The 19382-nt window shown below is 40.0% G+C and overlaps 1 protein-coding gene across 3 annotated transcripts in view; it reads left to right on the top strand.

The window, feature by feature from the left end:
• Nucleotides 1-19382, top strand: part of PAH (phenylalanine hydroxylase) — a 105158-nt gene that overhangs the window by 27757 nt on the left and 58019 nt on the right. For 2 of the 3 annotated variants that reach the window (XM_032416584.1, XM_032416586.1), the window contains exons 2-5: nucleotides 7908-7996; nucleotides 8442-8529; nucleotides 8734-8879; nucleotides 12665-12772. In XM_032416584.1, coding sequence (XP_032272475.1) covers nucleotides 8823-8879; nucleotides 12665-12772 — 165 coding nt within the window. In that variant the 5' untranslated portion in view covers nucleotides 7908-7996; nucleotides 8442-8529; nucleotides 8734-8822. The remainder of the gene's footprint in view (nucleotides 1-7907; nucleotides 7997-8441; nucleotides 8530-8733; nucleotides 8880-12664; nucleotides 12773-19382) is intronic. The other variant, XM_032416585.1, reaches the window with a different exon arrangement.

Genomic DNA, 19382 nt, shown 5'->3' with positions numbered 1-19382 from the left:
CAGACGAAATCCAGGTCTCCTACTCCTCCGCCATCTTGCTCCGCCCCCCAGATCTTTGTATTTAGAGTGACGCCTTCCCATAATTCAAACAATGCCATGTTGACTAGGTCTTCCTTGTGCATCCAATTTAAATCAGCCTCTCCAAAACAGTCAATCTCTTTTATAATACCTCTTTTTAAAACCTTATTTCTTCTTGGTCATTATCAGTACTGAGTGTATCTTGCTTTTTTTTTTTTTGGCCCGCTTGTTTACTGGTCATGTTCCCTAATAGAATGTGAAATCAATGAGAGCATTGACTGTCCTGCTCATTACTATGTGGAACAGTGCCTGACACATTGTACATTTTATTTATTTTTTTTTTTAAAGATTTTGTTTATTTATTTGACAGAGAGAGACACAGTGAGAGAGGGAACACAAGCAGGGGGAGTGGGAGAGGGAGAAGCAGGCTTCCCGCTGAGCAGGGAGCCCGATGCGGGGCTCGATCCCAGGACCCTGGGATCATGACCTGAGCCGAAGGCAGATGCTTAATGACTGAGCCACCCAGGCGCCACCCACATTGTACATTTTCAACAAATATTTGTTGAATGAATGAATGTATGAATGACGACACTCAGGTGGAACAGTGCCTGACACATAGAACATTCCCAAACAATTATTTGTTGAATGAATGAACATATGAATGACAACACTCAGTGACCTCACTCTGATGTTGCCAAGAAGGAATGCTAATGTAATGGCTTCAAAGTCTCCAGAATACACACACACACACACACACACACACACACACACATTTCATTTAATACTCCTCTGATCAAATGCACTTGATTTACCAATTAATTTTATTATAATCCAAAAAAAATGTCAAAGTTCTCCTAAGAATTCCAGGAATAGCCTGCTTTAAATTTTATTTTGGTTAAAATCACAACTTCACACATTAATTGCATTTAGTTTATATGGGCATTGGTTGATGGTGATCTTCAGATTTCTGCATTGTCTGTGTGGGAGACGTTAGACTAACAAGAAATATGCCGTCAAAATGAAGATCTGAAGAAGCTCACAGCCAACTGATTTTGCTGGGTGGGAATTTCCCACCCAGAGAGACATTGCTCTGTTCTCTAAATTCTGATGAGAAAAGAGGAGCTCTTGGACAGAGAAATCCATCTTAAATATCATTTCCATGTGTCTCATATTGTCAGAATTAGATCTGGCTGTAAGTGAAAAAAATTTCAAAATAACAAGAGTTTAAACAAAATAGAAGTTAATTTTTTTCCAATATCAAAGTCAAGTCAGAAGTCCAAGGCTGCTGGGGTAATGCTCCATGGTGTCACGAACCAGGCTCCTTTTATCTTTATTCTTCTCTCTTTTTATTCTGAAAATCACAACCCTCATTCCTACCTTTACCTCATATTCCAATGTGGCTGCTCCAATTCCGTCAGCATTTCTATGTTCCAACCTGCAAGAAGGAGAAAATAGAAGGAGAAGAGCATGCCTTCTGTAGGAATACTTCTCAGATGTTGCACAGACTTCTACTCCTTGTGTTTCTTTGGTCAAATATTAGATCTGTAGTTACATCTAGCTTCAAGGAAGGCTGGCGAGTGTAGCTTTTTATTCTGGGAAGTCTTGGGTTTGGCTGGCTAACATTTAGAGCTTCTATTTCCATGAGAGAGAAGGAAAGAAAATGCTAGCCATTGTTGCCACATCTCTGTTTTTTTTCCTCTGTTAAGTAGATCAAGTATTTCCTAAACATCAGTATAAATGCCAGGATGACTTGCCATACTTCCATAAAATTGGCCAGCAAGGAAATAATAAGCCCAGTGGATATAGACTGTTTATTGCTCAGAGCACAATGGGCAACATGCATGTCATGTTTATATTGGTTCCCCTTGTCCCCCAAGTCCCATAGGTGTCAAAACAGAGTGGATCCAGGTGGATGACTTAGAGATGACCAGTTTCTCAGGCAGTTTGGATTGCTTTATCAAATATACTACGGACTGGGAGGTTTAAACAACAAATATTTATTTCTCACAGTTGTGGAGGCTGCCAAATCCAAGACCAAGGTGTTGGCAGGTCCACCACTGTGAGAGGGCTCCCTCTCTGGTTTGCAGATGGTCATCTTCACATTGTATCCTCACATGGAGGAGAGCAGAGAGAGGAAGCAAGCTCTCTCATGTCTCTACGTGGAAGGGCACTAACCCCATTCATAAGGGTTCTACCCTTATGACCTAATTACCTTCCAAAGTCCTCAAACATCATCACACTGGGGATTAAACCTTCAACATAGGAATTTGGTGGGGTGGGGGACACAAACATTTCAGTCCTTTATAACCAGAAAAGGAAAAATAATAGGAAGGATAACTTTCAAATCAGCAAAAGAAAACCTGACCTATTCCTCCAGTGGAAGGTTAAAAAGGAGAAAATGAAATAAATAGAAAGTGTGGGAAGTGGAAAATATGAAATAAAATGGCAGAAATATGTACTAGCATAAAAGTTTTATAATAAAAGTCATGGGCTAAACTTACTATTAAAAAGATAAACTCTTAGATTAGATTAAAATATAAGTTATGTGATGAGCACTGGTGTTATATGCAACTAAGGAATCGTTGAGCAGTACATCAAAAACTAATGATGTACTATAATGTTGGCTAACTGAACATAATAAAAAAAATAAAGAAACTAATTCTAAAAAAAAATAAAATACAAGTTACATACATATAATCATACATATTTGTAATCTATGTATAAACCCATGTTCTACAACTTTCTGTCTGATTGATCCATCAATTTCTGAAATAGGAATTTTAAAGTATCACATATATATACATATACACACACACATACATACACACACACGTATCTTCAAGAAATAAAGAATAATAGCATACATTAAAATTTATTTAAATTAAACATTAAAAAAAATGGACCATATATGTCTGGTCACAAAGCTTTGATAAATTCCAAGGAATCAAAATCATGAAGACTGGACCATTTAACCATAGTGTAATATAGTTAGAAATTTAAAAAAAAGAAAACAAAAAATATCCCAAGTAACTTGTGTTTAAATAATATACTTCTAATAACTCTTGGATTATTGAAAAAATTATATTTGAAACTTAGAACCAAACAATAGTAAAAACACTAACTGTATCGAATTAATGAGACACAGCTAAAATAGTACTTAGAAATATTTCATTTTAAATGAATTTCTCAGGAAACCAAGAACATTGAAAACAAATAAGCTAAGTGTTCAACTCTAGAACTTGGGAGAAGAGCAACAAAGCATGCTTAAACAAGGAAATAATAAAGAAAAGTGGGGAGAAAATGCAATAGAAAACATTAGGGGAAACGTTAGGAGAAAATGCAATAGAAAATAAACATTAGAGAAGATCAGTCTTATGAACGTTGATTCTTTATGGACCAACATCTGGTAAGATGAGAGAAGACACAAATAAATAAAATATGGAACTAAAAAGGGAAAATAAATACAGACACAACAGACCTTTTAAAAATAAAAGAATCCTATGAATAGGTGTCCCCAGATTAACCAGTAAATTCAGAGCTAAATCAATCAAAATTTCAGCTGGAATATGGAAGAATAAATGTTCAATAATAGATAAGTACACTTTGGGAAAGAAGGGGGACTTGCCAACTCAATATTAAGATCCACTACCAAACCATACGGTAATATTAATAAATGCAGTATGATAATGACCCAAGAGGAGACATAATGGAATAAACCAATGGGAAAAAATTAAATTTCAGGGACAGACTCAAGTATAAATGGCAATTTGAAAAACTGTACATGTGGTACAAAAAGTCAAAGGGGTGTCTCTTACTGTGCATCTGTGAGAAGAGATCATTTCATCTCAACTCAGAAAATTCTGACATAAAAAGTCAATGAGGAAAAGTCTTTGTCCATGTTGTTAAAAAACTGATTCACGACATGAAGAGAGGAAAGAGAGAAAAAACCTCCTGGGTCATTACTGTATCCCATCCACAAAGAGATGCAGATAGACTAAAGATCCAAATATGAAAGATAAAACTAATGATGACGGAAGAAGAGAATATCTTTGTAACTTAGAGATGAGGAAGGACTTCTTAAATAGACACCCCAAATTTTATTATTTTTTTAAAAGATTTTATTTATTTATTTGACGGAGAGAGACACAGTGAGAGAGGGAACACAAGCAGGGGAGTGGGAGAGGGAGAAACAGGCTCCCTGCTGAGCAGGAAGCCCGATGCGGGGCTTGATCCCAGGACCCTGGGATCAGGGCCTGGGCCGAAGGCAGATGCTTAACAACTGAACCACCCAGGTGCCCCAACCCACGCAAATTTTAAAAGATAAATTTTTGTTATATCAGAATTCTTTCTTTTTTTTTTTCCTCAAGGAAGAACACCAGTTGACAGTTAACTGACAGTGATAGATTAGGATAGATAGATCAGTGACTGAGAAAAGCACAGTGCTAATATCTGCACTATACAAATTTATTCCTGCAAGTCAACACGGGGAGAAACAGGAATCCCAATAGAAAAATAGGCAAAGGATATAATGAACTATTCACAGCATGGGAATCTAAGTGCCATTAATGTTTAAAGAGATGCTCAAACCCAGTTGTCATAAGAGAAATGCAAAATACAAACAGCAAGGGCATACTTCTTCAAACTGATGAGATCGGCAAAGAATCAGACATTTGGAAAATGCCAGATATTGGGGATCCCCAGCAACAGGAACTATTTGGCCTTTTTGGTAGGGGTGTGGACTAGTACAAGCCATTCATTAGGGCCATCTGACCGTAGTTTGCGCAGTTAAGAATGCATGTTCCCTATGATTCATGATCCCACCCTTCTATTCAAGACAAATTCTCACACAGGTCTCTAAGGGGACAAGGATGAAGATGCTTTATCGCAGAATTGTTTGGGGTGGGGAGAGTTAGAGACAGACTAGGGGAATGGAGAAATCAAATGGGGTGGATACACACTGCAGAGTACTCTATACCAGTTAGGAAAGCAAAGAACTAGATGTACATTCACAGCATGGTTAGATCCTAAGAATATGGTGAAAGAAAAAGTTAGAAACTATGAAATCTATAGTACATTTACATTCTATAGTAAAACTATACTACAACATCACTCATATCCATGGAAAGTACAAACGTGCACCAATATTTCCATGCATTTTAAAAATCCAGGGCTGAGTATTAAAAATTTTAGGGATGTCACCCCTGGGAGAAGGGAATGGAGGTGGGGAATGAAGATAAAAGAGAATGAATAAATAAACCAAGAAAGGATCTTGTGTTTTGATTATGTGCCATGAAATCATAGATTATGATTAACTAAACCCTTCACATATGAGGTTAAATGAAAAAGGATTGCTTGATAACCTGCAGCGCTTGGGAAATCTTCAACTTCCAAATCAGTGAAGGTCAGCTCTAAGTGTACCAGCTACCCCACTTGCGACATGGTGCCCCTCTGTGTGGCCATTCACAATACCTCAGTGGTCTGCAGGCTGAATTCTTGGACGCTCCTTCTAGATTTGCACTGGGGTCCGGTGCAATTTTCTTAGGAATCAGCACAGCCCTAACTAGTAAGACCAACACATTGTATTCCATCCAATTAAACAAGAAGATGGTTTAAATATCCTCTAAAAAATTTCTATCACAAGCAATAGGAGTTTTTATCTTAGTGCATAGAGAAATTTTCCCTTTTTGCTGGAATAATTTTTTTAAATTTTATTTTATTATGTTATGTTAATCACCATACATTACATCATTAATTTTTTTTAATTTTTTTATTGTTATGTTAATCCCCATACATTACATCATTAGTTTTAGATGTAGTGTTCCATGATTCATTGTTTGCGTATAACACCCAGTGCACCATTCAATACATGCCCTCTTTAATACCCATCACTAGGCTAACCCATTCCCCCACACCCCTCCCCTCTAGAACCCAAACTTTGTTTCTCAGAGTCCATAGTCTCTCATGGTTCATCTCCCCCTCCGATTTCCCCCCTTTCATTTTTCCCTTCCTACTATCTTCTTTTTTTTTTTTTCTAACATATAATGTATTATTTGTTTCAGAGGTACAGGTCTGTGATTCAACAGTCTTACACAATTCACAGCATTCACCATAGCACATACCCTCCCCAATGTCTATCACCCAGTCACCCCATCCCTCCCACCCCCACCGCACTCCAGCAACCCTCAGTTTGTTTCCTGAGATTAAGAATTCCTCATATCAGTGAGATCATATGATACATGTCTTTCTCTGGTTGACTTATTTCGCTTAACATAAAACCTCTAGTTCCATCCACATCGTTGTAAATGGCAAGATTTCGGGTTTTTTTGATGGCTGCATAATATTCCATTGTGTGTGTGTGTGTGTGTGTGTGTGTGTGTGTGACATCTTTATCCATTCATCTGTTGATGGACATCTTGGCTCTTTCCATAGTTTGGCTATTGTGGACATTGCTGCTATAAACATTGGGGTGCACATACCCGTTCAGATCACTACATTTGTATCTTTGGGGTAAATACCCAGTAGTGCAATTGCTGGGTCATACAGTAGCTTTATTTTCAACTTTTTGAGGAACCTCCATACTGTTTTCCAGAGGTTAAAAGAAGGTTATCAGTGTTTTTCTCTGAGGTAGCTGAGAATCAAGTGTGCTCTACTCCCAACCCAGGTCTGGGGCATTTGTATGTGAGATTGGATAAAGAATTCCATTTTTAGCTGGTGTGAGGAGAAAAGAGATGTGCTATTATTTTCACTGTTCCAAAAATCACTGTTGTTTATATCTCTAAAAGGAAGAAAAGAGTATTTAAGAGCCAGTGTCTTGGAATTGGGTGAAATGTAGTTCAATTTTGGACTACTTATTTAAACTTCCTGGGTCTCAGTTTCCTTATCTATGAAGTGGGGATACATTGGGCATGGGATTATTGAGCAGAAGAAATGAAATTATGTGTGTGGAGATCTTGGCACAGCAACCAACATACAGTGTGCATGTAAACAAGTAGCTGTCATTGTTTGCTTTCATTTATTGCATGCCCTTAGAGTATGGGTGCTGTCCCGTCCATTGTTCTCAGTATGCCAGCAATAGCAAGGGATGAACGATGCTTGTCAGGCAGTCCTGGGGCTCAGGAAAGCTCTTTATTTCATGTCTCCCACACTAAAAAAACACTGGAGTCATTTAAAGGATACAGATTCTCCTGAGGGCGGAAGTCAGGGTTTGTTCTTCCATGTTCAACAACACGGATCGTCCAATTTACCATAGAAAATATGAACCAGACATTCAAGGACTCCTTTTGGACAGAAATTACACTTAATTATGTCTCTATTCTTAGCAGCCTGGCACATCATAGAGGCTCAAGGAATCCTCCACAACAATCCTTAAAAACCCCATTTTAAAGACTAAGAAACTGAGGCATGGATTTGACCAAAGCTAAAGCTACACAGCTCATCAGCGGTGGAACTGGGAGTTAGTCCATTGGTTTTGAATATCAAATATGAGAATTTTTTTTTTTCCTTTGGCAGATGCTTTGTCACTCTGTCACGAAATTGTGGGATGGGAAGGGGGTGGATTTCTAGCAACCTCTATTATTGGCTTGTTTTCTATCCTGGGTAAATATTAGGCAGGCCCTCAAGGCTTTGATGCCCCGATTTTTTCACATCTTTTCTGAACCTCTGACTTAGCAGTGTGTTTTTTTAATTTTGTTTTCCCACTGGCAATGAATGCCTCATATCAGATTCCTGATCTGAAAATATGGGGGTGAATGACATCTTCCTACCTGTTTGAAGGAGTCCACTCTTCAATACCCACCAGCTCAGCCCTCGCCCCTACCCCTGTTTTATTTTCCTCTGAAGGCTTAGCTCTGACTAAATCTATTTATTAATTTATTTTGTCTTGCACACAGAATGGCAGCCTGGCGGGGGAGGCAGGATCCTCTACTTCATTCACTGCTTGATCCTCAGTGCCTGGAATACTGCTTGGCCCACAGTAGAGGTCCTCAGTGATTATTTGTTGTCACATCCTTTTAAACAGTACCTTCTATTTATTGAGTGTTGAGCTATATGGCAAGAACTGTACTAAATGTTTAATGCATTACCTCATTCTTATTCATATTCTCACAAGATCCTGGCAAGGTGGCTCTACCACTGTCTTTTGAGCGCTCTCAGCAGTTATGTAAACAGCTCGAGGACATGCGAATGCATTGCAACCCAGGTTGTGCTCTTACCTTTGCTCTTTGTTGCTGTGCTCAGCGTTACAATGCTACCTCTATGTAGCTTTCTGAAGTCAAAGCACAGAAAGATAGTTGGCTTAATGGTTAATAGAAAGGACCCTGCCCCCGACCCCTAATCGAAATCTAAATTAGGATCCCGGCTCTGCTCCCATGGGGAGGCGGGTGGGGGAAGAAAGGATTATTTCTTACAATTTTTGTCATCAGCAGATCTCAAGGTTATTCGCACTGCAGAGAACCCGCTTCCCGTGCTCTCGAATCACGGACTTGCCAACCCTACCTAATCCCCAGCGGACAGGTAGCCCCAAGCTCCATCCAGGGCCTGCAGCCAAGTCCGGCCTCCCGGGTGGGGGGGGGGGGGTCCACCACACCCTCCCCTCGGGGCGGCCCCGCTGGATGACCTGGAGCCCACTGCGTCAGGACAACGCCTACCGGGGGCGTTACTGTGGCCAGTACCTCACAGGGGACATCTTTGGAATCTGTCCTCCCCTCCTAACGCCAGGTTAAAAACCTCAGCAGCACGTGCTGTTTGCAAAACTGCCTGCCACCGACGCCCCAGAGTTAGAGACCTTACTCACGAAGGGAGCCAGCATGTCAGCTATGGTCCTGGGGAACGGAGGCTTCGGCCGGAAACTCTCCTACGGACAGGTGAGCCAGAACTGGCCCGGCTGCACGATGCGCAGGGAGGGGAATTTGGTCCCTGGTGGTAAAGGGTCTGAGGAATGTTGTTCCCTACTCCCTTAAGCTCACGGAGGAGTCTGAATTTATTTGAAGGTGATGAAAATGTCCAGGAAGGCAACAGATAACACAGGTCCTCAACAACTGTTCCCTAGGGAAGGACATCTATCCTGTGGGGCTTTCAGGGAAAGAGTGCTGCTTTAGGAGTTGGGGATCTGGCTTTCAGAGCTGCCCCCAACTAGCTGTGTGTCTTTGGACAAGTCACTGTCCCTCTCTGTTGCCTGTTTTCTCTTTCCTACCCTGAAGTGGCTGGTTCATAATGATCTGGAATGGGAGATGGGATTCTTCTAGATCTGCTCTACTGTCATATTTATGAAGTGCTCTCAGCCAGCTATCAAAATGGCAAAATTGTAAGAAATTATATCCTTTTTTCACCTTTGGGAGAAAATGAGGCATGAGGATGTCTCAGACTTACTCAGACCTGGGGAAAGAGAAAATTAAACAGAGAGGAAAATGAACAAGACTTAGCCCTGGACTGGGAATGTGAGAGAACCCTAGATGTGACTTGGGGATAATGCTCAGGGTGTATTCTGTTCTCTGGGATTCATTGCCTTTCTCTTGAGGCGGAAACTTGCAGAACACATTCTTTAATTGACTTATCACACTCCCAGGTTCTAGGATTCAGACTTAAAGCCCAGCCCGGGGAGATAACATGACTTTACAGACATGTGTCATCTGCAGGATTAGTGAGAGCCATCTAGGGAACAGACAGGCTGGAGAGGAGAGAATGGTTGATGTTTTAGTATAACTAGAGAAACCACAGAACTTTGGACTGACTTTTTTTGAGTCCCGTAAGAAAGACTTCCTTTGAAAAAGGTATGCAGTGCTTGATAGACAGAACTTCCTATTGAGGAGGGATAGCATAGGCATCAGACAGATCCCAGAACAGATCCTGGCTCTGTCATCATTTAGTTCCAGTGCCATTGGCAATGGAGGAAGTGGGACAGTAATCTGGTTAGGGAGCCATGGGAGCTTAAAGCTTTATTTATAGAACACTTAGAAGACTGAGAACCACAGATTCTTACTCTTGATGGCTGGGGGTAGAGAGGAAGGTTTAGAACAGGCTGGGTAATACCTTTGTATTGAAAGCAGGGTACTGAACTTTGCAAAGCTTCAGGCTTATCCATTTGAAAAATTGGAATAAAAATACCCATGTCCTAGACTTGGGATGAGAATTCAATGAAATAGTGTCTGTAAAGCTCTTAGCAAAATTCCTGGAGCATAGTGTCTAGCCAGAACTGATTTGTTTGTTTGACAAAATGTGTCTGGAACATTGGCAAGAGAGACAAGCACTGAGTCAAGCACAGTGGTTGGGACAGCTACACCACGGAGGGATGCTGGACATGGAGTCAAGAGATGTGAGCTCTCGTCTTTGGTTTACTGAAGCTGTGTAGTGGGGAAGTCACCTAACTAGGGTGAAGAGGCTCAGTTTTATATCTGTAAAATTTGAGGTGGAGGTAGACTGGGGGGACTGGACTGGAATAGTCTTTAGGATTCCTACCAGCTCTGACAGTCTGCAAAAAAGACATAGTTTATGCCTTGTCGAAGCTCCCGACCCAGATGAATAGCACACACCCGACATAATTCTGATACAAGGCTGGAGAGCACGTGACATATCATGTGCTCTACACACACAACAGGCATGACAACCCTGCAAGAGATGTTTGGCTCCTTCATTCACACAGGAGACTAATTGTGCCCCTACTACGTGCCGGGCACAGCAGAGTTTCTGCGCCATTGAAACATATTCTAGTGGAGGAGAAAAACAAAACAAAAACGAATCAAACGGACACATAATTTCATGTAGAGAAAAGAACTGTGGAGAAAAATAGAACAGGGCAGTGGAATATAGGAGGAGGGGAACTTGGAAATCAGAGCTGCTACCCACCACCTGTGTCACTTCAGAGGAGTGACACCTTTCTTTCTCTGGCATAGTTTCCCCATCTGCAAAATAAGGGGGTGGAACTAGATGAACCCTAAAGACAGGGCCAGCTCTGCGAGTCAAGTCCCACATGGGCATCAGAAGCCAAATGGAATGCATAGAACCAGGAGGGATTGTTCACCTCAGCTGGGGAATACAGTGGTCTCCTGGCAGAAGTGAGACCCAAAGAGGGCTTTTGAGGCAGGCTAAGATATGTGAAAGGGGAGGAGGGAGAGTGGTGCAGGGCATTTGCTTTAATGAGGAGCTGAAAAGAAAAAGAGAAAGCCAGTTTGCTGGAGAGGCAGTTCCTGTGGGTGGGCCTCAGGCGATGAGGTCCCAAGATACTGCTGAATATCAGAAAGAGGTATTTTATCCTGTTGGCCATGGGGACCCTTTGAAGAATTCTGAGTAGAAGAAGGACACGAGCAAAATTCTGTTAGGGCCGGATCGATACAGATCACTAAGAGCTGGATTAGTGTGGTAGCAGTAGGAACAAAAGAAGGACCTGAGCCCAAGGGTCATTTCCGGAGAAGGTCAGATAGGACTCGGACCAGCACAGGGGCAGGAAGGTGGTGGTGATGGGAGTCTTGAGGAAGGGTGCATTCAAGCCTGAATTGCCCCAGTCATAGGTGGTGTCTGTTGAGGTGTATCTGGAATGTGTTACTTTTCTTTGAGGCCAACAGAAGAGAATGTTGCCAATTGAACCATCAAGAGAGTAATTTCCTTACAAGAGAGTAATTGCTCTGCATGGTTTCTTTTCTTCCTAGTTTTAGATACATGCTGTTGATTTGTGGGCACATATGGAACTTTATATATTATTGTAAAACTTGACTGTACAATTTTTAAAGGTTGCAGCAAACCCTGTAACGCCAACCCTAATCCCACCTTAGTTTGCTCTCATGTGCATGTAGAAAGTGCTAGATCCATGTCAAACTTTGCTGTGTAGTATAAGACATCCATCTTCTGATAGGTTATTTGTGTTACTTTTATGTATTTTGTGACTCTTTCAATAACTGGATATCTTAGATACTAGCATACCAGACAATGTTTTCCTGAGTGTGATGCTTCCCTGAGATCTTTGCCAAAGGCCAAGAAGTCATTATTGTGTATTTATAATATTTCCATCATTTTTATATGTAAGCTGTTTTATCTTTTTGTTTTTTTCATTATGTGAATACTGCTTTGACAGGGCTTACGATTAGCATGATTTTCCAGATAAGGAAACTTAGAAGGCCATGCTATCCGCCCAAAGTGTTTCAGTTGATAACTGGGAGACAGAGGACTTCAACCCAGGTCATTGGTCTCAAACACCCATTTTTAGTACTTTCCACACCATATTTTTCAGTGTTTTCCCGGATACTTTTTGAACTGTATTATACCATCTCTAAGGATCTTTGTGTGGGGTATGTGTCTAGTAAGCCAAATATTGAGCTCCTGATTCATTTATTCATTTATGGAGTATTCATTTTTGGATCTCAGAGTCCTAACAGTGTCTGGCACTTGGTAGGTGCTCATTAAAAGGTATTGAATCTATAGGATGACTGGTGACATCAGTGAATAATTAAAGTTTTCTAAAATTGAATTCTGACCTATGAGCATCATTGAAAATATCACTTCCCTTGACTTACTTATTTTCCACCAGAAATTATATTCTGTGTAGAATATATGTAGCTTATTGTATTCCAAGCCTTGACTGTAAGAGAGAGTTCATGCCAGCCTCTTCCTTGGAGGTTTCACAAGAAAATATTTTAACCAAAAGCACTTCATCTTGTAGGAAACAAGCTATATTGAAGACAACTCCAATCAAAATGGTGCCATATCTCTGATCTTCTCACTCAAAGAAGAAGTTGGTGCCCTGGCCAAAGTCTTGCGCTTATTTGAGGTAAGTACTCATTTCCGCCTTGGATAATGCGTAGCGGACTTCTGGGTTATTTTCTAATTGAGTGCAGCAAGAAGAACATGGGATCTGGAACTGGAAGACTTGATTTTCAGTTCAGATGCTGACATTAACCAACTGTGTGACTTGAGTGAAGTCATTCTAGCTGGACTGCTGTTTCTCCATTCATAATCAGAATCAGAGTCACTAGTTGCATGCACAGAAAGCTGGCCCTGGTTTCAGACTTCTTTTATCAAGCTCTCCCTGAATTAACTACTATCTTCTCCGTGTCCCCAAAGCACTTTACTTTTAACTGCAGCACTTACCTGCCTTGTTACGTATATACATTTTCTGTCTGGGCCTGTTTCTTCAGGCAGGGGACCTCAGCTCAGTCATCTTTATATCCTCTACAGACCAGTTTTATACATATTTAATGTTTAATAAAGAATGAAATTAAATTTAAATAGAAGCAAAGCAAATTAGGCTTTATTTTTTTATTTTTTTCTCCTAGATTTAGGAAGGAATATTTCTGAATCAATTAATTTTTACCCCAATTTTTCTTTAATAAAATTATATCTCGTGGGGTTCCTGGGTAGCAGAGTCGGTTAAGTGTCCAACTCTTGGTTTCAGCTGGCATCCTGATCTCAGGGTCGTGAGATGGAGCCCCATGTTGGGCTCAGTGCAGAGTCTGCTTGGGTTTCGCTCTCCCTCTCTCTCTGAGCTCCACCCCCCGCCACTCTCGCGCACACACTCTCTCTCTCTCAGATAAATAAATAAGTCCTTAAAAAAATTATATCTGGTGACTGAATGAAAAATCAACAGAGAAGAGACACATCTCCCATGTGGAAGAATTACAAATAACTTAAGTAGATAGTCTGTACTCAAAGAAGAGAATCAATCCCCACTCTTTAAGTGTGGGTGGCACAGTGTGACTTTCTTCCAAACAGGACAGGATGGAAAGGGGGTGGGGAACCCAATAAACAGTAGATCAGCTGGGTGATGAGGGTCAATATCAACAGTGATGACTCATGTAGGTAGGATTAACCCTTGGTATGACTTGATGAAAATGGTACTTGACCTCCGTGGTCTTCTTCCCCTGAAACCATAATCTCAGGCTAGCTATGAGAAAAACATCAGACAAGCCTCAATTAAGGGACATTATACAAAATACCTGACCCATATTCCTCAAAACTATCAAGGTCATCAAAAACAAGAAGCGTCTGAGGAATTGTCACACTCAAGGGAGGAGCCTAAAGGGATATAACATCTAAATGTAATGTGGGTCTGGAATGGGAGCCTAGTACAGAAAAAGGATATTAGATATAAACTAAAAAAAATTCAAATACATTATGGTCTTTGGTTTATAAAAATGCATCAATATTAGTGCATTAATTATAACACATATTCCATACTAACATAAGATGCTAATAATAGGGGAAACTGGGTGCAGAGTATATGGAAATCTTTCATACTATCCTCTCAGTTTTTCTATAAATCTAAAATCTATCTAAAAAATAAAGTCTGTTTTTACAAACATTGAACTTGGCTATCCAAAGGAGGTGGGGGTGCGGTGGGGAGGGGAATGTCTACCTGAATGAGAGAAAACCATGAGCACAGAGAAGACAGACAGAGTATTTTCTGAATGACAAACTGTTCAGGAGGAAGAATGTATCTGTAAAATGCTCCTATGCAACATTTTAGCCTTTGTATTATACAGTCAGCATTTTCCCCTTGAGAGGTCAAGCCTTAATCAGTTAATAAATTAAATAATAGTAAATTAACAGGATGTTTTCAACCTAATAAATAAACCACAAGTAACTAAATTACCAAGACTAGATAGAATGCACCCGGAGGAGGTGTGTGTGTGTGTGTGTGTGTGTGTGCGTGTGTGTGTGTGTGTGTGTACATATTCAAGTTGAACTTTTTAAAGCATTATTCAAAACTCACCTGCCATGGTCAATAAGTGGTAATTATACACATTCACAGAGGAGGAAACAGAGGTCACTGTATTGGGATTGGTGAAGGGTTTTTTGTTAGTGTGTGTTGTGTTTTTTCCAAATATATTTCAGAAGTTGCTCTAGACATTGTACAGACCAGCATCCCTTCTACCCTTTTTAACAGACTGGCAAAATGCAGAGTTAAGTTATACTCATTCAAAGTGTTGAAGGAAGATACAAAATCGAATTCTAGTGTCTGAGGAACCACAGCATGTGATAAACCAGGCACGGAGGATCCTTGATTTGGTCCCCATTCAACCTGGTGTAGGAGGTATTACTGCATTTTCTGCATGAAGGAAGTGTAGTTCTGAGAGGTTGAGTCATTCATTCAAGGTCACACAGCTAATGTATGCTGATGATGGGATCCCGGATTTCAAAGCCATGAGCTCTCTCTGACACCTCACACCTCTCTGCCAAATACACTTGTCCCTGCACATCTGGATTCTCTGGAGTTTTTTTTTTTTTTAAATGCAAATATCGTGGCTCCATCCTCCTATTCTTTGAGGGAAAGGGATCTGTCACCAGGTTTTCCTTCTTTCTTTCAAATAGAAACATGTGTCAAAGTGCAAGAAAAATAACGACCCATATTCCCCTCATCCACATCAGGCACTGTTCACGTTTTGACAAGTTCACTTCCATTTTTTTCATGTATGATTATGGTTTCAAAAATTACAAATTAACAAACTGTTTCTTAAAAAAGAAATACAACATTAAAGATGCTGCTGTAGTCCTTTTTGATCTCCCCTCAATCCTGTCATGCTGCAAACTTCCTGGCCAAGGCAGCATTATTGTGAGTTTAGTATATTTTGGGTCAGTTCAGTAGAGCCGTCAAGAGCATGGACTCAGGAGAGACAGCTGTGGCTTTGGGAAAATCGCTTGACTTCTCTGTGCTTCAGTTCCTTATGATAATAATAGCATCTGTTTCAAAGGGTAGCTCTGAGGATTAAATGACTTAATGCAGGTAAAACCCTCAGAGTAGTTAGTTAAACATGAAGTGTTCAGGAAGAATTGCTATGTATTTTTTTTTCTGAATGCAGTGTTTTTGAGATATATACATGTTGATACATACAGATCAAGTTAATAACTTCTGAAGAGTAGTTCTTAATTTGCATATACCATGTTTTATTTATCCATCCCCCTATTTTGGGCATCCATGTTGTTTCCTATTTTCTGAAGTCACAGACAATTCTGCAGTGCTCTGTTCTTTCCTCTTATTTTTTTGGTATGCAATGAGCAAATACTTCTCTAGGGTAGATACCTAGAATTTCAATTGCTGGTCCTAGGGATGAACATTTTTAATTTAATTTAATTTAATTTAATTTGAGAGAGAGAGAGTGCAGGGGTGGGAGGGGAGGGACAGAGGGAGAGAGAGAATCCCAAGCAGGTTCCATGCTCAGTGCGGAGCCCGACATGAGGTTCTATCCCACGACCCTGAGATGATGACTTGAGCTGAAATCAAGAGTTGGACGCCTAACCGACTGAGCCACCCAGGTTCCCCAACATTTTTAGTTCTAAAAGAAACTAAGTTGTCCTCCAAATGTCCTGTAACAATTTACGCTAACATTAGTTTACTGTGGGAACACTCATTTCTCTATATTTTTAAGGTTATTTGCTTATTATTGCTTTTTAATCTTGGCCAATAGAGTGGGTGGGATGTGGTAATTTATTGTTTTAACTTTCATTTCCCTGATTATGAGTGAGATGATGGGGTGTCTTTTCATATTACATGACCTTAGATTTTATTCTTTTGTAAATTGTGACTTGTCCATTAGGATTTAAATTTTTTTCTGCTGCAATTTTATCTTGTTCTTACTGATTTCTTGACAATTTTTTTGTAATCTGAATGCCATTGTGTGGATGACAAATATTTTATCCTAGTCTCTTTATTCTGCTTGGGTTTATGGTATCATTTGTCATACTGAACTTTAAAATTCTAATGTAATTAATATTTTTCAGTCACTTCCTTTATGGGTTTTGGATTTTTGTTTGTTTCTTCTTGAATTTTTCTGAAATTTCACTAGTGACTCTGATGCCCAATCAGGAATGAGAATCATTGCTCTAAGCTATTGCCAAGGAAGGAGTTCTTGCTGTCACCAAGGACTATACCCACTACTTTCCATGAAATAAATCATATTTAATACTCAGAATATTTTAATTTTTTTCTATAAATTAAATCATTTGTTACTTAGTGATGGTAGGTGATATCATACCCATTTTAGAGACAAGGAAGCTAAAGGTCAGGGAGCTCAGTAGCTTGTTTAAGGTAAACACTCAATGTGGTAGAACCTCAGAAATTGACCTAGGGTCTGTGGTTCTAAAACCCCAGGCTTATCATTTTTATCAGAGAAAAATCAATTGTTTATGAGAAAGCAAAACAATATAACCATTATTTTGCATGTCTTCTTTTCAAGAGAATGATCTTTGAACTGGGACTGCCAGAACAAAGAATTGAAAACAAAGAAAACATGGCTGGGCTTTCATGCTAACCCTAAATCTCAGGATTTGGGTCCTTGGGGAAGCCACTTTATCCCATCACCATCTAATACTTCTAAGGGGGTGAATTAGGGAGCTTTCTGGGACTAAGACTTCATCAAGATTCAAAGGATAACTTATCAAGAGTTTATATCTTTTGTTCCAAATGCCATAGTAGGTACATGTTGTGATATAAAGAGTATTAGGAGCATAGATTTTGTACTATGGAGTTCGAATCCCAGATCTCATTGACTTTGGCAGACCATTTAACACATATGCCTGTGTTTATTCATCTATAAAGTGGGGCTAATGATTCATACCTCCAGGGAGCCATGAGATTTTATATGCTACATAAAATGTGTGATATGGGGCGCCTGGGTGGCTCAGTTGGTTGGGCGACTGCCTTCAGCTCAGGTCATGGTCCTGGAGTCCCAGGATCGAGTCCCGCATCGGGCTCCCCACTCAGCGGGGGGTCTGCTTCTCCCTCTGACCCTCTTCCTGCTCGTGCTCTCTGTCTCTCATTCTCTCTTTCTCAAATAAATAAATAAAAAATCTTTAAAAAAAAAAATGTGTGATATGTCTCTGAGCCTACAGAAGACGCTCATACAATGTCTTTTCTTTTATCCCTTCCATGTGTGATCTATGAGCCCTATCAGAAATCCTGGAAAAATTATAAACAGGAGAAGGTAACATCTGTTAGAAGGCTAGAGAGAGTCCAAAGTCTTGATTTTTAATTTTTCTTTTCAGAACAAGGTAAAAAAAAATCTAGAATGAATTATTTAATATGGTTTGTGAGCATTCACAGGCAAATGGCAATGACCAAAAGTCAGGGCAGGGCCATTAGAGAAAAGCAGAGTAGCTTGGTAGAGCAGAGAGACTGTGGTGACCATAATGTGTCTGTGTATTTATATCTCTCATGATATCTGGGTGAATGAGGTGGAAGAGCAAGCATTAGATGGAAATAGAAGCAAAACCCCTAAATTTTGTAGTTGACACTGAACTTCTGTACCATATAAAATGAAGCCAAGGGTAATAAATGGCAAAACCAATGAAAGAATCTAAACTATACTTTATGCAGTGTTTCCTAAACAATATTCTATTGAATTCTGTACATTAGTAGGTATTTTATTAGAAGAGCGTTCCAAGGGTGGATATGTCTGGAAAATTCTACATCTAGATTTTGGAAAGCCATTGTACATATACACATATTAAAGGCTCCGGGAAGCCCTGCAGAGAGGATATTTATCTCCAGGAAGCCCTGCAGAGGAGAATGTTCTGTTACTCAGTATTTCCCAAATGTATTTGGCCAGGGGGTCTTGTTCAGGAAGGCCTATTAATATTTTGCTGTTCTATAGTTATGCATTTTAGAGTTATGAGCTCCAGACCACCAGTTATAACCTAGGTTTAGGGTCCCAACAAGTAGAACTTCATTGGGTTAAGAGTATACTGTCTAGAACCAAACAGTTTGAGTTCAACACCCTGTTGCACTGTGTATGAGGTGGATGGGCTTGGAGAAGTTATATAAGCTCTTAGTGGCTTAGTTTCCTATTTTAAAATAAAGGTAACAATAAGCCTATATTATAGGGCTGCTGTGAAAATCAAATGAATTAATGCATGTAAAATATTTGTAAGAGTATCTGGCACATGGTAAGAGCTGAATAAATGTTTACTCTTGGGGTGCCTGGTGTCTCAGTCAGTTAAATATCTGCCTTTGGCTCAGGTCATGATCTCAGGGTCCTGGGATCAGCCCCGCATCTGGCTCACTGCTCCACGGGGAGCCTGCTTCTCCCTCTCCCTCTGCCTGCCGCTCCCCCTGCTTGTGCTCTCTCTCTTTCTGTCAAATAAATAAATAAATAAAATCTTAAAAAAATAAATGTTTACTCTCATTTCTATGCACCACAGTTTTAGAGGGTCATAGAACTTCAGGGACTCTTAAATTCCTGGCAGTATGAAAAGGAGTTAAAGGATTAGGATTGTTTGTCTTGAAGAGGGAAGATGGGGCAAGGAAATATTTGAAGGGCTATTATGGGAGAAAAATACTACTTATTTTCTATTACTTCAGAGGTAAAAGGGCAAGGTGTAGAAATTACAAGAAGCATATTTCAAATCACTTAAAGGCAATATCTCTACTGTGGAAGGGTGCTAGA

Source organism: Phoca vitulina, unplaced genomic scaffold, assembly GCF_004348235.1.
Source record: "Phoca vitulina isolate PV1807 unplaced genomic scaffold, GSC_HSeal_1.0 scaffold19, whole genome shotgun sequence".
In the NCBI taxonomy this organism is placed as follows: domain Eukaryota; kingdom Metazoa; phylum Chordata; class Mammalia; order Carnivora; family Phocidae; genus Phoca; species Phoca vitulina.
The sequence above is the reverse complement of the archived record's forward strand: the minus strand, read 5'-3'. Positions and strand labels throughout refer to the sequence as shown.